The 21,495-nt window shown below is 38.5% G+C and overlaps 1 protein-coding gene across 5 annotated transcripts in view; it reads left to right on the top strand.

The window, feature by feature from the left end:
- Nucleotides 1-21,495, top strand: part of LOC116463091 (laforin) — a 358,522-nt gene that overhangs the window by 138,538 nt on the left and 198,489 nt on the right. The window contains exon 4 of one of the 5 annotated variants that reach the window (XM_058434472.1): nt 8,905-9,497. The exons of the other annotated variants lie outside the window; for them this stretch is intronic. Within the exon in view, the coding sequence (XP_058290455.1) occupies nt 8,905-9,017 (113 nt within the window). The 3' untranslated portion in view covers nt 9,018-9,497. Of the gene's footprint in view, nt 1-8,904; nt 9,498-21,495 lie in introns of those variants that run through there. 5 annotated transcript variants of the gene reach the window in all.

Raw genomic sequence — 21,495 nt, forward strand, 5'->3', positions numbered from 1 at the left:
AAAAAAAACCCATCCAAAGGACATCAACTTTAAAGATTGAAGGCTTATACCACAATCAAAACCCCAAGTGCATCAAAGAAGATAAAAGAAAAAAAAACCCATCCAAAGGACATCAACTTTAAAGATTGAAGGAACATCAGCCCACACAAATAAGAAAGAAGTAATGCAAGAAATCTGGCAACTCAAAAAGCCAGAATGTCTTCTTACCTCCAAATGACCACACTAGTTCCACAGCAGTGGTTCTTAAGCAGGCTTAAATGGCTGAAATGACAGACATAGAATTCAGAAGATGAATAGGAACAAAGATAAGATCATCGAGATTCAGGAGAAAGTTGAAATTCAATCCAAGGATCTAAACAATACAATAAAACAATACAGGAAATGAAAGACAAAATGGCTATGTGGAGAAACCATGAAACTGATCCAATAGAGTAGAAAAAACACACTATAAGAATGTTGTAATACAACTGCAAGAATTAACAGAATAGACCAAGCTGAGGAAGAAATCTCAGAGCTGAATACTCGTTCTCCAAGTTAACTCAGTCAGACACAAATAAAGAAAAATAATACAAAAAAAGTAGCAAAACTTGTGAGACATATGAGATTATGTAAACAGACCAAATCTATGAATCACTGGTTTCTCTGAAGAAGAGGGAGAGAAAGAAAGCAACTTGGAAAATATATTAAAAGATCCACAAAATTTTCCCCAATATCACTACAGAAACCTACATTTGAATTCGGGAAACCCAAAGACCCTCTGAGAGATGCTATACAAGACAATCATCCTCAAGACACGTAGTCTTCAGATTCTCTAAGGTCAACATGAAAGAAAAAATGTTAAAGGCAGCTAAGAGAGAAGGGGCAGGTCACTTACAAAGGGAACCCCATTAGGCTAACATAGGTGCATATCAATGATCACAATAAATGTGAGCTTAATATTTCATTTAAAGGCATATACTGTCAAACCCAATTTTGTTGCCTATAAAAAAGGCACTTTTAACAGAAAGACACTAATAGTTTAAAAGTTAAAATACAGATAAATTTACACCATGCTATCACTATTCAAAGAAAGCTGTAAAAGTAAGTGGTAGTAGCTATATTAATTTCAGATACCATATGCTTCAAAGCATAGTAAGTTTTCAGGCATAAAGATATGCATTACATAATGATATAAGGGGCAACTCTCCAAGACATGCCAATCTTTAATGTACTTTGTGATGGTTAATTTTATGTGTCAGCCTCACTGGATTAAGGGATACCCAAATAGTTGACTATGTCTGTGAGGGCGTTTCCAGAAGAGATTGGAATTTAAATCAGTGGACTGAGTAAGAAAGATTTGTCCTCAACCCATGTGTGTGGGCACCATCTAATCAGCCAAGAGTACAGAGAGAATAAGGTAGAGAAAAGGCAAATTCTTTTTTCTTTTTTTTTATTATTATACTTTAAGTTTTAGGGTACATGTGCACAATGTGCACGTTTGTTACATATGTATACATGTGCCATGTTGGTGTGCTGCACCTATTAACTCATCATTTAACATTAGATATATCTCCTAATGCTATCCCTCCCCCCTCCCCCCACCCCACAACAGGCCCTGGTGTGTGATGTTCCCCTTCCTGTGTCCATGTGTTCTCATTGTTCAGTTCCCACCTATGAGTGAGAACATGTGGGCGAAGGATATGAGCAAATTATTTTTTCTTCTGGAGCTGAGACACCCTTCTTCTCCTGCTTTTGCCTGAAGATGAGGATAAAGATTTGGAGGGAGAGAATATAAAGGGGAATAAGGTATCTTGTAGGGATGACTTCATGGAGTTTACATAAACTAAAACTTATCAAATTACATACTTTCAATATATAGTTTATGTCAATTATACCTTGATAAAGTATTTGTTTTTCTAAAAGGATAGCTATTTACTTCTCCTCCTGCTAAATTTTTTGGAATAGTTTTAGTAGGATTGGTATTAGTCCTTTAAATGGTTGAATTCAACAGGTGAAGCCATAAGGTCTTGGGCTTTTCTTTGATGGGAAACTGTTTGTTATTAATTCGATCTCATTACTTGTTATTGGTCTGTTCAGATTTTCTATTTCTTCATGGTTCAATCTTGGAAGGTTGTATGTGTCTGAGAGTTTATCCATTTCTTCTAGGTTTCTCAATGTATTGGCATATAGTTGTTCATAATAGTCTCTAATCATCCTTCTAACTTTTGTCGTATCCATTGTAATGTCTCCTTTTTCATCTCTAGTTTTATTTATTTGGCTCTTCTCTTTGTATTTTAAGTTAGTCTGGCATAAGTTTTGCTAATTTTATCTTTTCAAAAAAAACCTGTAATTTCATTAAACTTTTATATTTATTTAGTCTCAATTTCTTCTATTTCTGCACTGACCTTTATTATTTCTCTTCTTCTACTAATTGGATTTGGCTTGTTCTTGATTTTCTAGTTCTTTAAGATGCATCATTAGGTTGTTTTTTTTCTTTCTACTTTTTTGATGTTGACATTTATTGCTATAAACTTCCCTTTTAGAACTTCTTTTGCTATAACCCATAGATTTTGGTGTCTTATGTTTCCATTGTCATTTGATTCAAGAAATTTTTAAATTTTCTTCTTAATTTCTTAATTGTCCCAATGGTCACTTGGTAGCATGTTGTTTAATTTTCACATATTTTTATAGTTTCCAAAGTTCCTCTTGTTATTGATTCCTAGTTTTATTTCATTGTGTTCATAAAAGATAGTTGATATAATTTCAATTTTTGTTTTGAAATTTTTGAGACTTGTTTTATGCTTTAACAGATGGTCTATCCTGGAGTATGTTTCATGTGCTAATGAGAAGAATGTGTATTCTGTAGCTGTTGGATAAAATGTTCTGTAAATGTCTTTTAGGTCCACTTGGCCTATAGCACAGATTAAGTCTGATGTTTCTTTGTTGAATTTCTGTCTATATAATCTGTCCAATGCTGAAAGTGAAATTTTAAAGTTCTTAACTATTATTGCGTTGGGGGGGTCTACATTTCTCTTTAGCATTAATAATGTTTGCTTCATATATGTGGGTGATCCAGCATTGAATGCATATGTATTTACTACTGTTATATCCTTTTGTTGAATTGGCCCATTTATGATTGTATAATTACTTTTTTGTCTCTTTTCATAGTTTTTGTCTTGAAATCTATTTTATCTGATGTCATGCTAGCCCCTGCTCTTTTTTTTTGTTTCCATTTGCATGGAAAAGTTTTTTTTTCCATTCCTTCATTTTCAGTCTGTGTGTCTTTATAGTCTTTATAGGTGAAATGAGTTTCTTCTAGGCAGCATATAATTGAGTCTTATTTCTTTATCCATTCAGACATTCTATGTCTTTTAATTGGAGAATTTAGTCCATTTACATGCAATGTTATTATTGATAGGTAAGAACTTAGTACTGCCATTTTGTTATTTGTTTTCTGAGTGCTTTGTTAGTCCTCTCTTCCTTTCTTGCTATTTTTCTTTGTGCATAAGTGATTTTGTTCTGGTAGAATGTTGTAATTTCTTGCTTTTTATTTGTGTGTGTGTGTGTGTATCTAGTATAGGTTTTGACAATGTGGTTACCATGAAGCTTGTAAAAAACATCTTAAAACCAATTTAAACTGATAACAACTCTAATCACAAAGAAAAACAAACAAAAAAGCAAAGAGAAACCTAAAAAAACTACACTTTAACTCAATTTTTCCATTTTTTGACGTTTTTTGTCTCTATACCTTTTTATATTATCTATCTCTGAACAAATTGTTGTAGGTTTGTCTTTTAGTCTTCACAATAAATATATGAATGTTTTACACAACAAGTTTAAAGTATTAACATATTCTGTCTTTGTCTGTGTACTTACTTTTACCAGTGAGTTTTATACTTTCAGATCATTTATTGTTGCACACTAGTATCCTTTCATATTGAAGGCCTCTTTTTAGTATTTCTTGTAAGACATGTCTGATGTTGAATTCTCTCAGGTTTTGTTTTTCTGGGAAAGTCTTTATTTCTCCTTCATGTTTGAAATAAAACTTTGCTTGATACAGTATACTAAGTTGAGAGTTTCTAGAATTCTGTTTGCAGCAAGGTTGCTACTTATTCCTGTTTATTAGTTTTAAACTGCCCAATCTGTACTTTGTGATATTGCATAAATTACTGTTAACTGATTACAGTTACTGTGATGTCTTGATAAGAAAATTTCTTGCCCCTAAAGCCTCATTTCCAGACTATTTTCTACTAATCTTTCATTAATTGGACAACAAAAGGAAATAAAGTGTGCAACAGCAGAGAGCAGCATTTTTCAGAAATTCTTGATTACCAGGAGTTAATTCTTTCCATTCCCCATGTAGCATTGGTTCTGAGAGTTCTAGAATTGTAATTTTAGCCAGCCAGAGGAGACCGTCTTCCTGGGCAGGAATTGTGGGGTGGTAAAGATAAGAAGGTGGTGGAGGCTGGGCACAGTGGCTTACACCTGTAATCTCAACACTTTGAGAGGCCAAGGTGGATGGATCACCTGAGGTCAGGAGTTTGAGACCAGCCTGGCCAACATGGTGAAACTCCATCTCTACTAAAAGTACAAAAATTAGCCAGGTGTGGTTGCACATGCCTGTGGTCCCAGCTACTCGGGAGGCCGAGGCAGGATAATTGCTTGAACCATTAGGTGTGTCCCTCTAGAGAACCCTGACTACTACAGATGTTGGTACAAGGAATGGTTCTAGAGGGACAGAATATTAAGGACAGAGTTCTTTCATTGGTTTTGGGGTTTCTAGAGTTGGCTGCTTAATATGATTAGACCACAAAATGCTAAGGATCTACTTCTGATAGTATGAAGAACACTGATAGTCTTTATTGTGAATTGTTTAGAGAGTTATGTGAAATAAATGCATTTGACACTCCTGATTCATTGCTCATGAGGAGCAAGGAGTTTAGTTACTCTATACATAATACCTTTGACAACATGTGGAGAACCAAGGAACATCATGAAGCTGGTTGGTTTCTCCTAAGTTCAGTGAAAAAAGTGATGAAAGAAAATGTTGAACTTGGGGATTCTATCTCCCGGCTTCAGAAGCAGATACTGAGCCTCAATTCTGCTAAGATTGCCCTGAGTGAGAGTCTTATCTCCTGTAGAGAAAGAGCTGAAATTGTGGGAAAACAGATACAAGCTCTTATCATGCAAGTGGCTGACCTGCAACAAAAGGTGCAGGCACTGCCTCACCAGATGTCTACTGTTAAAATGAGGGCATTGATTGGAAAAGAATGGGACCCTGTAGCCTGGAATGGGAATGTGTGGGAAGACCCTGATGAAGCTGGGAGCACTGAGTTTGTAAACTCTGATGTACCTTTTTTGCCAGAGGAAACAGCTTCCCCATCCCCAGCAGTGGCAACATAGCCTCCCCGACCCATGCTGCCATCAGCCTTTCCACCTTTGAGAAAATAAACCCTGTGCTGCCTGAGGACACAGTGGTGGCCCCCCCTGAGGCAGTTGCCAGGCAAGATAATGTTGATTCTCTTCAGGATCCACCCCCAACAGCTCTGTTTGCTTCTAGACCTATAACTAGACTAAAGTCCCAGCGGACCCTAGAGGCGAGGTTGAGAGCATGACCCATGAGGAGGCGCACTACACTTGAAAAGAACTGTTTGAGTTTTCTAATTTATATAAGCAGAAATATGGAGAACGGCATGGGAATAGATATTAAAGGTGTGGGATAATGGTGGAAGGAACATAGAGTTGGATCAGTCTAAATTTATTGATTTGGGCCCACTAAATAGGAACTCTGCATTTAATGTTGCAGCTCAGGGAGTTAAAAAAGGTTCTAATAGTTTATTTGCTTGGTTAGCTGAAATATGGACTAAAAGATGCCCACTGTGAGTGAGCTGGAAATGCCTGATCTTCCTTGGTTTAATATAGAGGAAGGGATCCAAAGGCTTAGGGAGATTGGGATGGGGAAGTGTATTAGCCACTTTAGACCTACTCATCCCAGCTGGGAGGGTCCGGAGGATATACCCTTGACCATTGCCTTGTGAAACAGATTTGTGAGGGCAGCACCTGCATCCTTGAAGAGCCCTGTAATTGCTCTTCTCTGTATGTCAGAGCTAACAGAGCCACAGTCACTCAACTACAAAATTGAAATACAGTGGGAATAATTGGATCCCAAGGTGGCAGGGGCCAAGTGGCAGCACTCAACTGTCAAAGGCAAGGTGGGTGTAGCCACCATAATGGACAGCAGAGGCAAAGCAGCAATCAGCATAGTCTGACTCATGTAGAACTCTGGCATTGGCTAATTAATCATAGTGTTCTTAGAAGTAAAATTGATAGGAAACCTACTGCATTCCTACTTAATTTATACAAGCAGAAAACTTATAGGTCGAATGGACAAGAGAATAATTTGAATTATAAAAACAGAGAATCATGGCCCCTCAATCAATTTCCAGAGTTGAGCCAGTTACAGACTCAGAACCCCTTGAATGAAGGGGAAGCTGGATCCCCTTGAGGAAGGACCCCACTACATTACCAACAATTTATGCAGTGAATCTTTCTCCCATACTTCCCCAAGGAGACTTCCAGCCTTTTACCAGGGTAACTGTGCATTGGGGAAAAGGAAATGATCAGACATTTAGGGGACTACTGGACACTGGCTCTGAGCTGACATTGATTCCAGGGGATCCAAAACATCATTATGGTCCTCCAATTAAAGTAGGGGGCTTATGGAGGTCAGGTAATTAATAGAGTTTTAGCTCAGATCTAACTTACAGTGAGTCCAGTGGGTCTCCGGACTCATCATGTGGTCATTTCCCCAGTGCCAGAATGAATAATTTGTGTAGACACACTTAGCAGCTGGCAGAACCCCCACATTGGCTCCCTGACTGGTAGGGTGAAGGCTATTACAGTGGGAAAGGCCAAATGGAAACCATTACACCTGCCTCTGCCTAGAAAAAATAGTAAATCAAAAACAATATCGCATCCCTGGAGGGATTGCGGAGATTAGTGCCATCATCAAGGACTTGAAAGACACAGGAGTGGTGATTCCCACCGCATCCCTGTTCAACTCTCCCATTTGGCCTGTGCAGAAAACAGATGGATCTTGGAGAATGACAGTGGATTATCCTATGCTTAACCAAGTGGTGATTCCAATTGCAGCTGCTGTACCAGATGTGGTTTCATTGCTTGAGCAAATTAACACACCTCCTGGTATCTGGTATGCAGCCATTGACTTGGCAAATGCCTTTTTCTCTATTCCTGTCCATAAAGCCCACCAGAAGCAATTTGCCTTCAGCTGGTAAGGCCAGTAATATACCTTTACTGTCCTACCTCAGGGGTATATCAACTCTCTGAGAGAGTTATAATCTTATTCAGAGAGAGTTTGATTGCTTCTCACTTCTTCAAGATATCACACTGGTCCATAACATTGATGACATTATGCTGAGTGGATCCAGTGAGCAAGAAGTAGCAAACACACTGGACTTACTGGTGACACATTTGCATGCCAGAGGATGTAAAATAAATCTAACTGAAATTCAGGAACTGTCTACCTCAGTAAAATTTCCAGGAGTCCAGTGGTGTGGGGCCTGTCGAGATATTCCTTCTAAGGTGAAGGATAAGTTGCTGTATTTGGCCCCTCCTACAACTCAGAAAGAGGCATAACGCCTAGTGCGCCTATTTGGATTTTGGAGGCAGCACCTTCCGCATTTGGGTGTGTTACTCCAGCCCATTTATTGAGTGACCTGAAAGGTTTCCAGTTTTGAGTGGGTTCCAGAACAGGAAAAGGTTCTGCAGCAGGTAGAAGTGGAAGTGGTACCACTCACCATCACCACTAGTGATCTACTAATAAAATGTTTGCTTCTTGTTCCTGTGACATTATGTTCTGCTGGCCTAGAGGTCTTAGTTCTAGAGGGAAGAATGCTACCACCAGGAGACACAACAACAATTCTATTAAACTTTAAGTTATGATTGCCACCTGGACACTTTGGGCTCCTCCTACCTTTAAGTCAACAGAGTAAGAAGGGAGTTACAGTGTTGGGTGGGGTGATTGACCCGGAATATCGAGATGAAATCAGTCTACTACTCCACAATGGAGGTAAGGAAGAGTATGCATGGAATAGAGGAGATCCATTAGGACATCTCTTAGTATTACCATGCCCTGTGATTAAGGTCAATGGGAAACTACAAGAGCCCAATCCAGGCAGGACTACAAATGACCCAGATGCTTCAGGAATGAAGGTTTGGGTCACTCCACCAGGAAAAAAAACTATGACCTGCTGAGGTGCTTGCTGAAGGCAAAGGGAACACAGAATGGGTAGTAGAAGAAGGTAGTCATCAATACCAGCTACAACCACATGACCAACTGCAGAAATGAGGACCGTAACTGTCATGAGTATTTCCTCCTTCTTTTGTTAAAAACATGTTTGTGCATGTGTACACGTGTACTAAGAAAATGTCTTCATTTCCTTTCTCCTTTATCATGTAACATAAGATTTATTGACTTCACATCAGCATTTAAATATTGTTAACTTTATGTAATAGCTTTGGGTTGGGGATTGGTGAGTTTCAGTTGTACGAAGGACAATTGTATTATGTTAGGTGTAATTAAAACCTTATTATTGTCTTTATTTGAAGATTTTGTATGATCTCAGGAGATGTGTATGGGTTCAAGTTGACAAGGGTTGGACTTGTGATGGTTAATACTGAGTATCGACTTGATTGGATTGAAGGGTACAAAGTATTGATCCTGGGTGTGTCTGTGAGGGTGTTGCCAAAGGAGATTAACATTTGAGTCAGTGGGCTGGGAAAGGCAGAATCACCCTTAATCTGGTGGCCACAATCTATTCAGCTGCCAGCGCAGCTAGAATATAAGCAGGCAGAAAAATATGAAAATAGAGACTGGCCTACCATCCCAGCCTACATCTTTCTCAGGTGCTGGATGCTTCCTGCCCTCGAACATCGGGCTCCAAGTTCTTCAGTTTTGGAACTCAGACTGGCTCTCCTTGCTCCTCAGCCTGCAGACGGCCTATTGTGGGACCTTGTGATCATGTGAGTTAATACTTAATAAATTCCCCTTCATATATATATGTATATTCCATTAGTTCTTTCCCTCTAGACAACCCTGACTAATACACTGGCAAAGTACCTAACTTTACTGACTCTCACATTTCATTTCCTTATTTTAAAATATGAGGATAATAATATCTGTCTAACCTACTTTACAAACACCATAAAGTCTCAAATAATACATTGTTAAAATCTGGCCATATAAATGCAAAAACTCAAATATAAACAATTATTGCTATGCATAAAAAGGCAGGGACTATATAAATCAAAGGGGGTTTTTAAACAATGCATTTAGATGGGGACAAATGAGATCGCTTTGCCTTCCAGAATGATCAAGAACTAGATGAGATTACAAGATTAACATGCAAATGCCATAGGTGAAAATCAATTCATTTCTTGCCTATGATGCATTTGCCATTGCCACTGAGGTCTCATGAATTTTCTGGTTTTGTCCGAAGCTTTTTGTAATCTGATGCCTGATTCTGCCATGGGATAGCATGCTGGGGGCATCTGAGGTCATCTGAATGTACTGTTATGAATGTACTCTCTCGTGAGTAATTGTACCCCACAACATAATGGACTGCCCAGTTACTATCATGTAATGATGGTAGTACCAGTGAAAGAGTAAAACATGTTTACAGAATTCACGGCTGCTTAACAAGGGCTTTTGATATACCAATCCAGGCTATTATTACAAAAGTGGATGTTGACTACTCACAATTTGCAGGAATCAGGACAGAATCCACGCCATACATAGTGCTATTTTGCTTTTTCCTTTCTCTGAGTCTGAAGCGTTTAAAGTGGTGTGAATTTTCCTGAACAGCATTTCAACAATTCACATACTATTTGGTTTTGAAAATTCCATGCCTATGGCTGCCTCCTCCCCTTTCAATTCCATTGTGTTGGCTGCATTCACACCTCCAGTGCAAATTCATTTATAGTCTGGGCACCAGCAAACTAGAGTGGCTTGAGCACCCTACAGGGAAGCAATTATTCCATCCAAGGCCTCTTATTGTCCCATGATGCTACTAATTTCTGCATAATGTAAATGTGCATTTGCCACTGCCTATTATTGGCTTGTTGCTGACACCACAGGTACTATTATCAGAGAGTGGGCCTGCTGTCTCTCTTTTTCTTCTCTGAAGAGTCAGGTTGGCATTCTGACGTTTGAAATGGGATAGCACAGAGGAGATTGGAATCTAGTTCTTGGCATGCTCTTAACAAAGCACTTTGCACTGGATTAGAAGTCACATATCCCAGGCCGGGTGCAGTGGCTCATGCCTGTAATCCTAGCACTTTGGGAGGCCAAGGTAGGTGGATCATCTGAGGTTGGGAGTTCGAGACCAGCCTGGCCAACCTGGTGAAACCCCATTTCTATTTAAAATACAAAAAGTAGCTGGGAGTGGTGGTGGCACGTGCCTGTAATCCCAGCTACCAGGGAGGCTGAGGCAGGAGAATCACTGGAACCCAGGAAGCAGAGGCTGCAGTGAGCCGAGATCATGCCAGTACACTCCAGCCTGGGTGACAGTGCAAGACTCCAAAAAAAAAAAAAAAAAAAGTCACATGTCCTGGGTTCCTGTTCTGCTTTTACCATTTACAGGACATGAATAAATCATTCAATCTCTTTGAGGCTCAGTTTCTCATTTGAAATAGAGAGTTTCATTGGCCTAGTGAAGAAGTCTTAACATCTATTCCCTAGATATAATCTCATGCCCAGTCCTTTGAGAATACCAGAAATGCAAAAACAGTACACTTACTATAGAGCTATCATAATACATTTAGTTAACATGATTTTAGTTAACATAAATGACATTAATTATGTGGCATCCTTCCTTCATGCTGTCAAATTCTTGATGTCTGGAGACATGAGGATGAAATTCTCCCAGGAAACAGGAATTGTAAATGGCTGGATGGTATGCTACAAGGCCCTCTAAACACCCAGCCTGTACTGGAGGAAAGTCACAGAAAAGAGGGGAAGTAGGAGATATATAAATCTGCTACTGACCATCTTATTCTAGGCACTACACAAAGACAGCAGAGCCGGATGTCAGACTCTGAGAGAGTGATAGCTGGGCTCTCTGTGCATGATCAGAGTGTGAAGCACTAGCTTTTCTTCGGCATGATCTTGTTGCAGGTTTCAATATAAATTTGATGCATCAAAACTTAGTACCTGCCTCATCCTTCCAATCAGTGTGCTTGGTTGGGGGAACAGTTTCACAGATACAATTAGCATCCACTAAATTCCATGTGTTTTCTTACATGTCCCAGGATCCCTACAGTTAGGCTGAGGCCTTGTGGCTAGTTCTGGCCAACCGGCTAGGAGCAGATGTGTTGGTACAACTTGTGGACAGAGTCAATAAGAACCAATCCGCCTCTGCCAAATTTCTTTTAGCTTGCTGTGGCAGTGTGTTCCAGGTGATGAAGCTACATGATAGAGCTGGCTTTCCAACCTACATTGCACTTGACTTGAACAAGAAAGAAACTTTTGTTGTTTTAGGCCACTCAGAATTTGAGGCTTATGTGTGGCAGTAGCTAGTGTTCATTATCCCAGCTAAGACAGTATAAAAAATACGGAAGATGGAGGAGCAGCATTTGAAAGTGACCTAGAGAAAAATACAGTTCTTAAGGAAGAACTTTCCAAAAGAACTTTTCAAAAATACAATAGGTTAGTCAAAACAAAGTATTGATCCATCCAATGGGTAGTGAGCTCTGGGTCACTGCAGTGTTTAAGAAAAGCTTGCATGAATGGGATACTGTGTAACAACTGCTTAGGGTCTTCCTGCTGCACCTATTTTCCTAGATTTTGGGGAGACTCAATAGGATGGGGCCTAGGACATGAATGTAAAAGAGTGTTAACTCATAAATGATAGGTTTATGGCAAGTGCACCAAGCATGTTTCTCCTTTACCAAAGTCAACTTACTCGTTCTGTAATTTCTAAGAAAGAAAATACTGTCCTTTTATAGAACTACTAAACGAGAATGAATTTGACACAGGCATCAGGCAATTTTCTTTCCTAATTTACTAGATTTCTTCAGGTCCTAAGCTACTCTTGTCTTTAGGGTTGTTGCCAGGCAGCAGCCTAAAACTCTTAATCTAAAACACCGCAGAGTATCCCACCTTTTAAAAAAGTAAAGTTTTAGTAGCTTCTTTTGACCCCATTAAGAACTAAAGATTTACTGGCATTTTGCAAGTGGCCCTAGATCCTTTCAGAATGTTCTTTGCTGTTTGGAGTGTTGGTAATGGCTTTTGTTCTCTTAAGCTTATGCCACGTAAAAGCAACTCACCTTCAATAACCTTCACTGGTTAACGCTTAGAAAAGGAATTGACATGGTAGTCAAGGTGATCACCAGTCAGCAGACAATTGAGACTACTGCTCTCACCTGGAACAAGGTGTTGGGGCATTATACAGGTGAGAGAACAGACTCAGAGGAGAACACTGTGGTGGAGAAAATTTAAGATACAGGTGGTGTGCAAACATAGCATATCTGAATAAGAAAACTGTCCACAAACCAGGAACTGTCCAGAGGGGCAGTTAACATTTCCAGTATAAACTAAAACAATTTTTCAGAAAGGAATGGAATATAATATTAATGATAGAAGAGGCTTAGAGCTCTTTTAGTCCAAATCCCTCAAGTTTCAGAAGTTTGAAAATTAGCAAATATGTGAAGGGGTTCTCTTAATGTCACAGAATTAATGACAGATCTGGGACTAACACTTGAGCCTCCCAATTTTCTGTCCCTGCCTTTTGTATTATACTACTCAGGTGTTCCTTGGAGATGTACCATGCAGATAATTTTGGTAAATCATTCACCTAAGAAGAGGCTGACTTGGGTTATGGAGTTACTACTACATTCATTCGTTCATTCATTCATTCATTTTTGTTCCTAACCTCAAGGAACATCCATTCTTATATGGAAATAGTACTCACTGACCCAAATGTTGCCTTAGAGGAGAGATTTCCATATTTTTTCCTGACTAAGCACACCAGTGCTTTACGGGGCTCATATCTTATGCAGCAGTGATCCATAGTGTGCCCCCATTCTTGATTTCTGTTTCTTTGGTATAAAGATTAATGCTGCTCTCTTTGCCTCATCACATAGAGGATTCAGCTCACCTGCTCTGACCTTCCGGAGCCTCTCAGGGATAAGGAAGTTGGACAGTCATCCCAGGACCATTTGGGCAGGTTGATACCCACCTTTCTTCAAGGATTATGTGGATCTTAGAGGGCCAAGCTCTTTCCAAAAAAGCAGTGCTCTCATCCTCACTCAGGACTTTCCTTTCTGGGTCCCTGGATTCTGTCTGGCTCAGAGAGCAAATAAATTACGTGAAGTTTCTTGGTCTTGGCCCTAGAAACTACTCTGCTCAGGAAGGAGGTTGGCAGATGGTCTGGTGCTGTGAGGCAGAGAAGCAAGTACATGTTTTAAGATCACAGGGTTTCCAGGGTTTCAGTTTGAATCTAAAGTTTAGTTCATGTTGTTTTTTTACTACCTAAAGATTCCCTCCCCACTGCTTCACAAAGAGCTGCCTTATTTGAGTTCATAGGTGAAGATACAGCTGCACGAGTACCCTGCTGTGACCTCTCATTTGCACCTGGTACATCACATGGGGTCATGTTGCCATGAACACCAGTTGTTAGTGCCATGTGAGGGGACTGTGCCATTTTCTCGGCAGAGTCAAACAGCAGGCAAGGTCAAAAACCAAGGGTGCTACCTTGTGGGATCATAGAATGGGCATGCTAATAGAAAGGATGGTCAGTCTGAATATGCCAAGCTGAGAGAGGGAAGAGACACTCCACGAAGCAGATGGAAGGCTGCAGACAAACAGAGAAGTCAAAATTTAGATGAGACAGAGAAGGAAGAAGAGGGACAGAGTCATCTATGAGAGCTGCACAGGTTTGGTGCTCTAATGCTGTCTTTATCAGGGAGGCCTCTTCAGAGATGCCCACTGACAGAGGATGAGGCTGAGAACTGCCCAAGGCCTATAGTACAGGAGCAGTGGTACAAACAGAAATAAGCATCAGGGAAATTTAAGTTGCTGCAGGTTAGCTAGATCCCGTTCCAGCTGAATGTAAGATCTGGCTCTGATGTTAGTTTATATCAGTGTCTACTACAACACTTCCCAGCTCCCTCCACACCTCCTGCTCCCCCCGCCCACATACCCACAAGATCTGCGTGTGTGTGTGTACCCATACATATCTGCATGTGAGTTAAATTAAATAAGCAGAAGGCCAATAGCCTGAGGCCATCTCCATACTTTGAGTGTCTACATAAAAATCTGCCACCTAATTTATACATAAACCAAAATTTAGGAGCAGATTTTGTGTAACAAATAGTTTTCAGCCTTTCACAAACAGCTAAGCTTCAGCCAATTTTAGGCAGCTAACTGATCATACAGTGGCCAAATAAAGCAAATGCCTAGCTATAGCCAATCAGGTGATTTCTCAACTTTGCTTCTGTCTTTGGCCTCTGAAGCCTCACTGCTCATGCTATTGGGTGAAGTTCTCTGGACCTCTCCTGGTTTTGAATGCTGCCTAATTCATAAATCCTTTAATACTCAAATAAACTCTGTTAATTTTATTTTATCTGCAATTTTTCTTTTAATGCACATATGTATGTAGATATACACAGGCATATAGATGCATGTGTATATATATGAACATATGTATGTATTTATATATGATACTTGAATATGTACAGTTAGCCTTCTGTATTTGTGGGTTACACATTCATGGATTCAATCGACTGCAGATTAAAAATATTTTTTAAAAATTGCGTCTGTACTAAACAGGTACAGACATTTTTCTTGTCATTCTTTTCTTAACAATGGAGTATAACAACTATTTACGTAGCATTTACATTGTATATTACATTGTATTAGGTATTATAAGTAATCTAGAGATGATTTACAGTGTATGGTAGGATGTGCATAGATTATATGCAAATACTACACCATTGTATATCAGAGACTTGAGAATTCACAGATCTTGGTATCCATGGAACCAATTCCTCAGGGATACCAAGGGAGGACTGTATATATAAAGTGTACTTAGTTTACTACTCAAATGTATATATATTTTCCCTATATTTATGTTTAATTATTTATTCAGTAGCCATAGAATGTTGTGTTCACTATGGTGAGGGTGGGAGTGAGGTGGGAAAAGTTTTGCAGAAATCCAAAACCTGTCTTAAACTTTAGGCTAAACTCTTTGGTGCAAGAGAGTTAGGTTTATCTGGGTACACAATCTCGAAAAAAATAAAATAATGTTAGAGACATTCATTCCATTGATTTGTCTCTTCTTCCTGTTTCACTATATGTACATATCAGGTCTTATCAAGCTTGCGATAAAGTCCTGATTTCACGTCAAGCTACCAGATTTTAATGGCTTTCTATTGCACTTACCATGAAATCCAAACTCGCAGCCATGACTCAGTGAGCCCTGCATGCTCTGGCCTCTCTAACCGCATCTTCCTCTGCTTGCCAAATTCCCACCACTCTGGCCTCTTTCTGTTCCTCAAACGTTCAAGGACTTTCACCACCGTGGGCTTTTACATGCATTCCTTTTGTCTGGGATGCTCTTCCTCCAGTTCTTTCATCCTTCGGTCTCAACTAATATGCCTCACTGGAACAAGGAGTCAAACTCCATTTTTTTATGTTTAACCAAGGACAGCTTCAAGTCCTACTCCTCTGGGCAAGCCAATAAGAAAACCGGCACATTCACTCCACGCAGGTACAGGGGAAAGGTCAAACCATACAGCCCCAACCACACCTGGGGACCCTTGCCTGGGCCCTACCCTCTAACTGCAACACAAAATCAAGCCACATGCTTCTTCCTTTTCTCAAGCCGTTTCAGACGAGCTCGAGCGTCTGCCTTGCTCTCCACTGAAAGCCTCATTATGTGAGTAAATAAACCTTTTCAACCCTCTCAGTGACTGTGTGGCTTCATCCACATTGAAACCAGTTTTGAGTAGGACGTTTGATCTCACCTTCTATGGTGCAAGCAGAAGACACACCCCCTCAGACAGGCCTTCTCTACCAATCAGCCTAGAACTTTGCTCACATTTTTCTATCTCATCACCATTTTCCACATCATAGTCTTCAAAAAAGTCTTTAACACTTCAATGCGCCAGCACCCAGTCTTTCCATGGAGTATAAAACTCTAAGAAAGCCTTCGAAGCAGCAGAGTCCTTGGGTCTAAAGAGATCATGCAGACTGGAAAATGGTGTCACAGAATAACTAATGTGGGCAGGGGGCTGGTGGCCTCCCCAGACCTGAATTCTACATCAACTCAGGCCTTCTTCATGACTCAAGTTGAATTTCCTTTCAGTCTGGTCCAGAATTAAATTGATCTAGAAAAGAAATATATGTGCTATTTCTTGCACACTTGAGTTTGTGGACTATTATTTAATACTTGCTACTCTAGTGATTTATTTAATTTATTACATTGGCATGATACTCAATGCTGTTATTCATCCTTTGGTATTTGTTTTATCTCACCCCAGCTATACCAAAGGCTCCCGAAGAACTGTAATTTTTTTTTCTTTTTTGATGTAACTTGTCTGCATCTTTTATAGGTAAATAAAATGTTTCCAGAAGGACATTTTACAAAAAAAAAAGGAAACAACAATGCATTGCATACTTCAAAACTGCTAAAAAGTAGATTTTAAGTGTTCTCATTACAAAAAACTGAAATGGATATGGGGTAATGCATATGTTAATTACTTGAACTGAGCCATTGAACAATGTGTACATATTTTCTGTCTTTTTTTAATTATTTTTTTAATCAAAAGAAAGCTAGTTTTTTTGCATTTTTTTTTCTTCAAAACTGTATACTTTTTTGAAAAATTTACTTTAAGTTCCGGGATACATGTGCAGAATGTTTAGGTTTGTTACATAGATATACATGTGTCGTAGTGGTTTGCACCTATCAATCCGTCATCTAGGTTTTAAGCCCCGCATGCATTAGGTATTCCTCCTAATGCTCTCCCTCCTCTTGCTCTCCACCCACCGACTGGCCCTGATGTGTTTGTTCCCCTTCCTGTGTCCATGCGTTCTCATTAGAACTGTGTAATTTCAGATCTTAGAATCTGCAACATGTAAACAACAACCAGGTTTCTGCATGCAGAAAAACGAGAAACACTGTCTGATATAAAGACTTTAATTCATCTGATGATTATCATTGCCCTCATAATTGATTTATGTACTGGAAGTAGTTCATGCATTCAGTGATGCAACAGTTACACGGACAAGAGAAGATATGTGTCACGGAATGGGAGAAAAACAGTGGGCCTGTTGTTAGGGGTTGTCTGACTCATGGCTATCATTTGTAAGAATAGTTACCATTTGTGTGTCCTTAATAGGGTAGGGCTCTGCTGCAGTCTCCCCTTGTTTCGTTCCAGTGCTGTGTGTTGGCAAAATGAGAAATGCCATTTCAAATTCAAATATACAAAAGTCTTCATTAATAAGGCAGGAGACAAAACTGAATATAGAATATTATTGTACAGTCACGAGCTACCTAGAAATGGGGATGCCTTCTGAGAATGTGTTGTTAGGCTATTTTGTCATTGTGTCAACATCATAGAGTATACTTACACAATATGAGGTGGTATAGCCCACTACATACCTAGGCTCTATGGTGTAGTGTATTGCTCCTAGGTTACAAACCTGTGCAACCTGTAACTGTACTGAATGTTGTAGGCAGTTTAAACACAATTGGTATTTATGTATCTAAACATAGAGAAGTTACAGTAAAAAAAAAGGTATAAAAGATAAAAAATGGTTATAGCTGTATAGGACACTTACCATAAATGGAGCTTGCATGAGTGCCCCACACAATTTAGAGTGTGGAAACATATACTACAGTATATGTACTATATAAATTTTGTAAAATGTAAAAAATTCCAAATTACAGAATAAATCTGTCCTTAAGATTTTTGGATAAGCAATTATGTACCCTGTACATTTTCTTAAATGAACTAGTTTTATGGTAACAATAAAAACATTTAAAAAATCGACACACAATGATAAAAATAATAATAATTGGTTATTAAAATAATTAAATAATAAAGTGTCAGCATAATACAGTGGCAGATGTGCTTCACAGAGTTTACAAACTTTACAGGATAGGGAGCTATATGGCATGTTTAAAGCATTGCTTTTTGATACCTCACATCCCTTTATTCATTAAGCAAATAAGCACCTCATATACTCATAGTACTGAAATTACTAAATTACTAAAGTTACTTGGAGATGGTGAAAAATCACACAATTGTTTCATAAAGTTTCCAACCGGATATTAATTAACTGGTAATTTTTATAGCATGATTTAGATGTTGATATAGATTTTGCCAGGGTTAGCAAACTATGGCCTGTGGTCCAAATCCTGCCCTTCACCTATTTTGGTAAATAAGTAGCCATGCCTATTTATTTACATATTTCTTTTGTGCTGTGAAAGCAGAGTTGAGTTTATCTGGCTTGCAGAGCCTAAAATATTTTCTATGTGGCCCTTTACAGAAGAAATTTGTTCACCCCTGATTTACAAATTGATTTGAATATTCCCAAATTAACTGGAAAAATAAGTTCCAGTTTATTGTATGATAAATGCTGTATGACTCATATGTTTTGAGACATTTCTGATGATTGGATTTCCTAAAAAAGTGTGGATTGCATCAAAAAGACTCTAAAACTGGTGGAATATAGCCTAAGCAGAAATGATTTACTGAGAGGAGAATTATCATTGAGGCAAATTGTTCGTTCTATGTGGATTTTGCTGCTGACCTCACTATTACCCTTCTTGGTGATTTCTGAGGCCAAGGTCTACCCACAGCACCTTGCCACTGTTTGTCCAAGTACTTGATGTGAAGAAGAACCTGACTGAATGTACTTTAACATTTGAGAACTTGCCTTCCTATTATTGCATGTTCAACTTCAAGGGCTTATGGTGCCTTTGAACCTCTCACTGAAACAATTGAACGAAGCCAATCTTTTTTTGTTTAATTATTTCATAACTACTTAGATTACAAAACAAATCCTGGCTTTATGAATTGTGCATCTGAAGAGTTTGGGTTACGTGACCACAGAAAGCAGAGTGTGCTTACTGTAATTGTTGCGGAAATCAGTCTCAGATAATATAGGAGGGTGGGGAGGGTAGGAATTAGCATCTTACAAAGTTGGTATCAATTAGTTTACCGTAGTGATTTGGTGTTTACTTGTTAATAGCACCATTTAAAAAAAAAGAGAAAGAAAGTTTATTGGAAAAGAGCCATCCATAGGCAAAATTGTGAAGAAGAAATTTTCTCTTTGTCTCTCCTTTACTGTCATTTTAAAAAAATTTTATCTTTTCTGGGGGTAATTGTTTACTGACATTAATGATATTAAAGATAACTGTAATAATTATAAATAATTTAGTCTCTATCCATTATTTGTTAGCCTCATACAAGCTTATGCTATCTCTAATTTTCACACACTGTGCTATTTTGATAATAGAAACCAAGTCTAAGAAAGGGAATTGGCCAAAATCATATAGTCAAGAAGTGAAAACTGGGATGAACCAGGATTTGTTTGTTTTTGCAAATCCTCTACTCTATTGATTATTGGCTTTCCAGGACCTATAGTCCACTCAGTTCTGGTCTGTTTGGATAATGCCCTAGGCTCTAGGCATTGCCCGTTCACCTTCTCTCTATTTCCCGTCATAACCACCCTCCAGATAGATTCCTGATTGTCAAGGATGAGATAAACTAAATCACCCCGGGAATGACTGAGATTGATTCACTTCTATATTTTATACAAAGTTACTGATGATCTCTTTTTACTAAACTATTTTGCCTACCTCTGGAATTGTGAAAATGAAGACAACATCTCTGCCTTCAGAGAGCTCCTGGCTCACAGACATATAAACTGGACAAATAATGACCATCTCTCCTCTCTGGTAAATTGGTTTTACCAGTCACAGAGTTGCACCAGCCCACTAGCCTTATAAAAGCATAATAGAGGGGTGGAGGTGGGGGAAAGGGATGGTCCAGGGAGGGCTAGGAACTGTAGCAACAGACTTTGCTTCTGCATAAGGCTGATTATATTAGAAAATAATCCATTTTAAGCAGTTACCATCTATCTACAACATTAGTAACTTGGGCTTTAGTCATCTTACCTCTTATTAAAGTCTAAATTCTGATCAAAAATTGGCAAAGGATCTGAATAAACATTTCTCAAAAAAGACATACAAATGGCCAACATATATATGAAAATATGCTCAAAATCACTAATCATCAGAGAAATGCAAATCAAAACCACAATAAGATATCACTATATACCTTGTGAGGGTGCAGGGAAAAGAAAACCCTTGTACACTGTTGGTTGGAGTGCAAATTAGTACAGACATTATGTAAAATAGTATGGAGCGTCCTCAAAAAATTAAAAATAGAACTACCATATAATGTAACAATTTCACTTCTGGGTATATATCCAAAAGAAATCAGTATATCAAACAGATATCTGCATTCCCTTGTTCATTGCAGCATTATTCTCAATACCTATATTAGTCAGTTTTCACGCTGCTGATGAAGACATACCTGAGACTGGGTAATTTATAAAGAAAAATAAGTTTAATGGACTCACAGTTCCATGTAGCTAGAGAGGCCTCATGATCATGCCCCCAAACTGTTCTCATGGTACTGAATAAGTCTCATGAGATCTATACCCAACGTATGAACTCAATCTAAGCTTCTATCCATAAATGAATAAAGAAAATGTAGTATATATAAACAATAGAATACTATTCAGCCTTAATGAAGAAGGAAATCCTGTCATTTGTGACAACACAGATGAACCTGGAGGACATTATGTTAATTGAAATAAGCCAGGCACAGAAAGACAAATACTGCATGATCTCACTTATATGTGGAATCTGAAAATGTTGAACTCATAAAAATAGAGAGCAGGTCAGGGAACCACTTATGGAAAAACAAAGGAATAAAAGCCCTGGTGGTTACCAGGGGCTGGAGAGGCAAGGAGGGTTTGGGGAGATGTTGGTCAAAGGATCCAAAATTTTAATTAAGAGGAACAAGTTCAAGAGATCTATTGTACAACATGATGATTATAGTTAATAACAACATATTGTGTTCTTGAAAATTGCTGAGAGTAGTTTTAAGTGTTCTCACAATAAAATAAGTATGTGAGGTTATACATATGCTAATTATCTTGAATTAGCTATGATGCAATGTATACATATTTCAAAACAACATGTGGGCACACAGTAAATATACACAATTTCTATTTGTCAATTTAAAAATAAAATAATAAAGAAAAGAAAAAAATTCAAATTTGTTAATGTAGCCTAGTAAGTTATTTCTGTTCAACAACATGTAGAATCACAATTTTGGTAATACAGAAGGTAACATGACCCTTTAGTCTTGAGATTTTATCTGTTTCCTATTATCTTTATTTCTTCCTTTTAAAAAATT

This window comes from Hylobates moloch, unplaced genomic scaffold (assembly GCF_009828535.3).
Source record: "Hylobates moloch isolate HMO894 unplaced genomic scaffold, HMol_V3 SCAFFOLD_27, whole genome shotgun sequence".
In the NCBI taxonomy this organism is placed as follows: Eukaryota; Metazoa; Chordata; class Mammalia; order Primates; family Hylobatidae; genus Hylobates; species Hylobates moloch.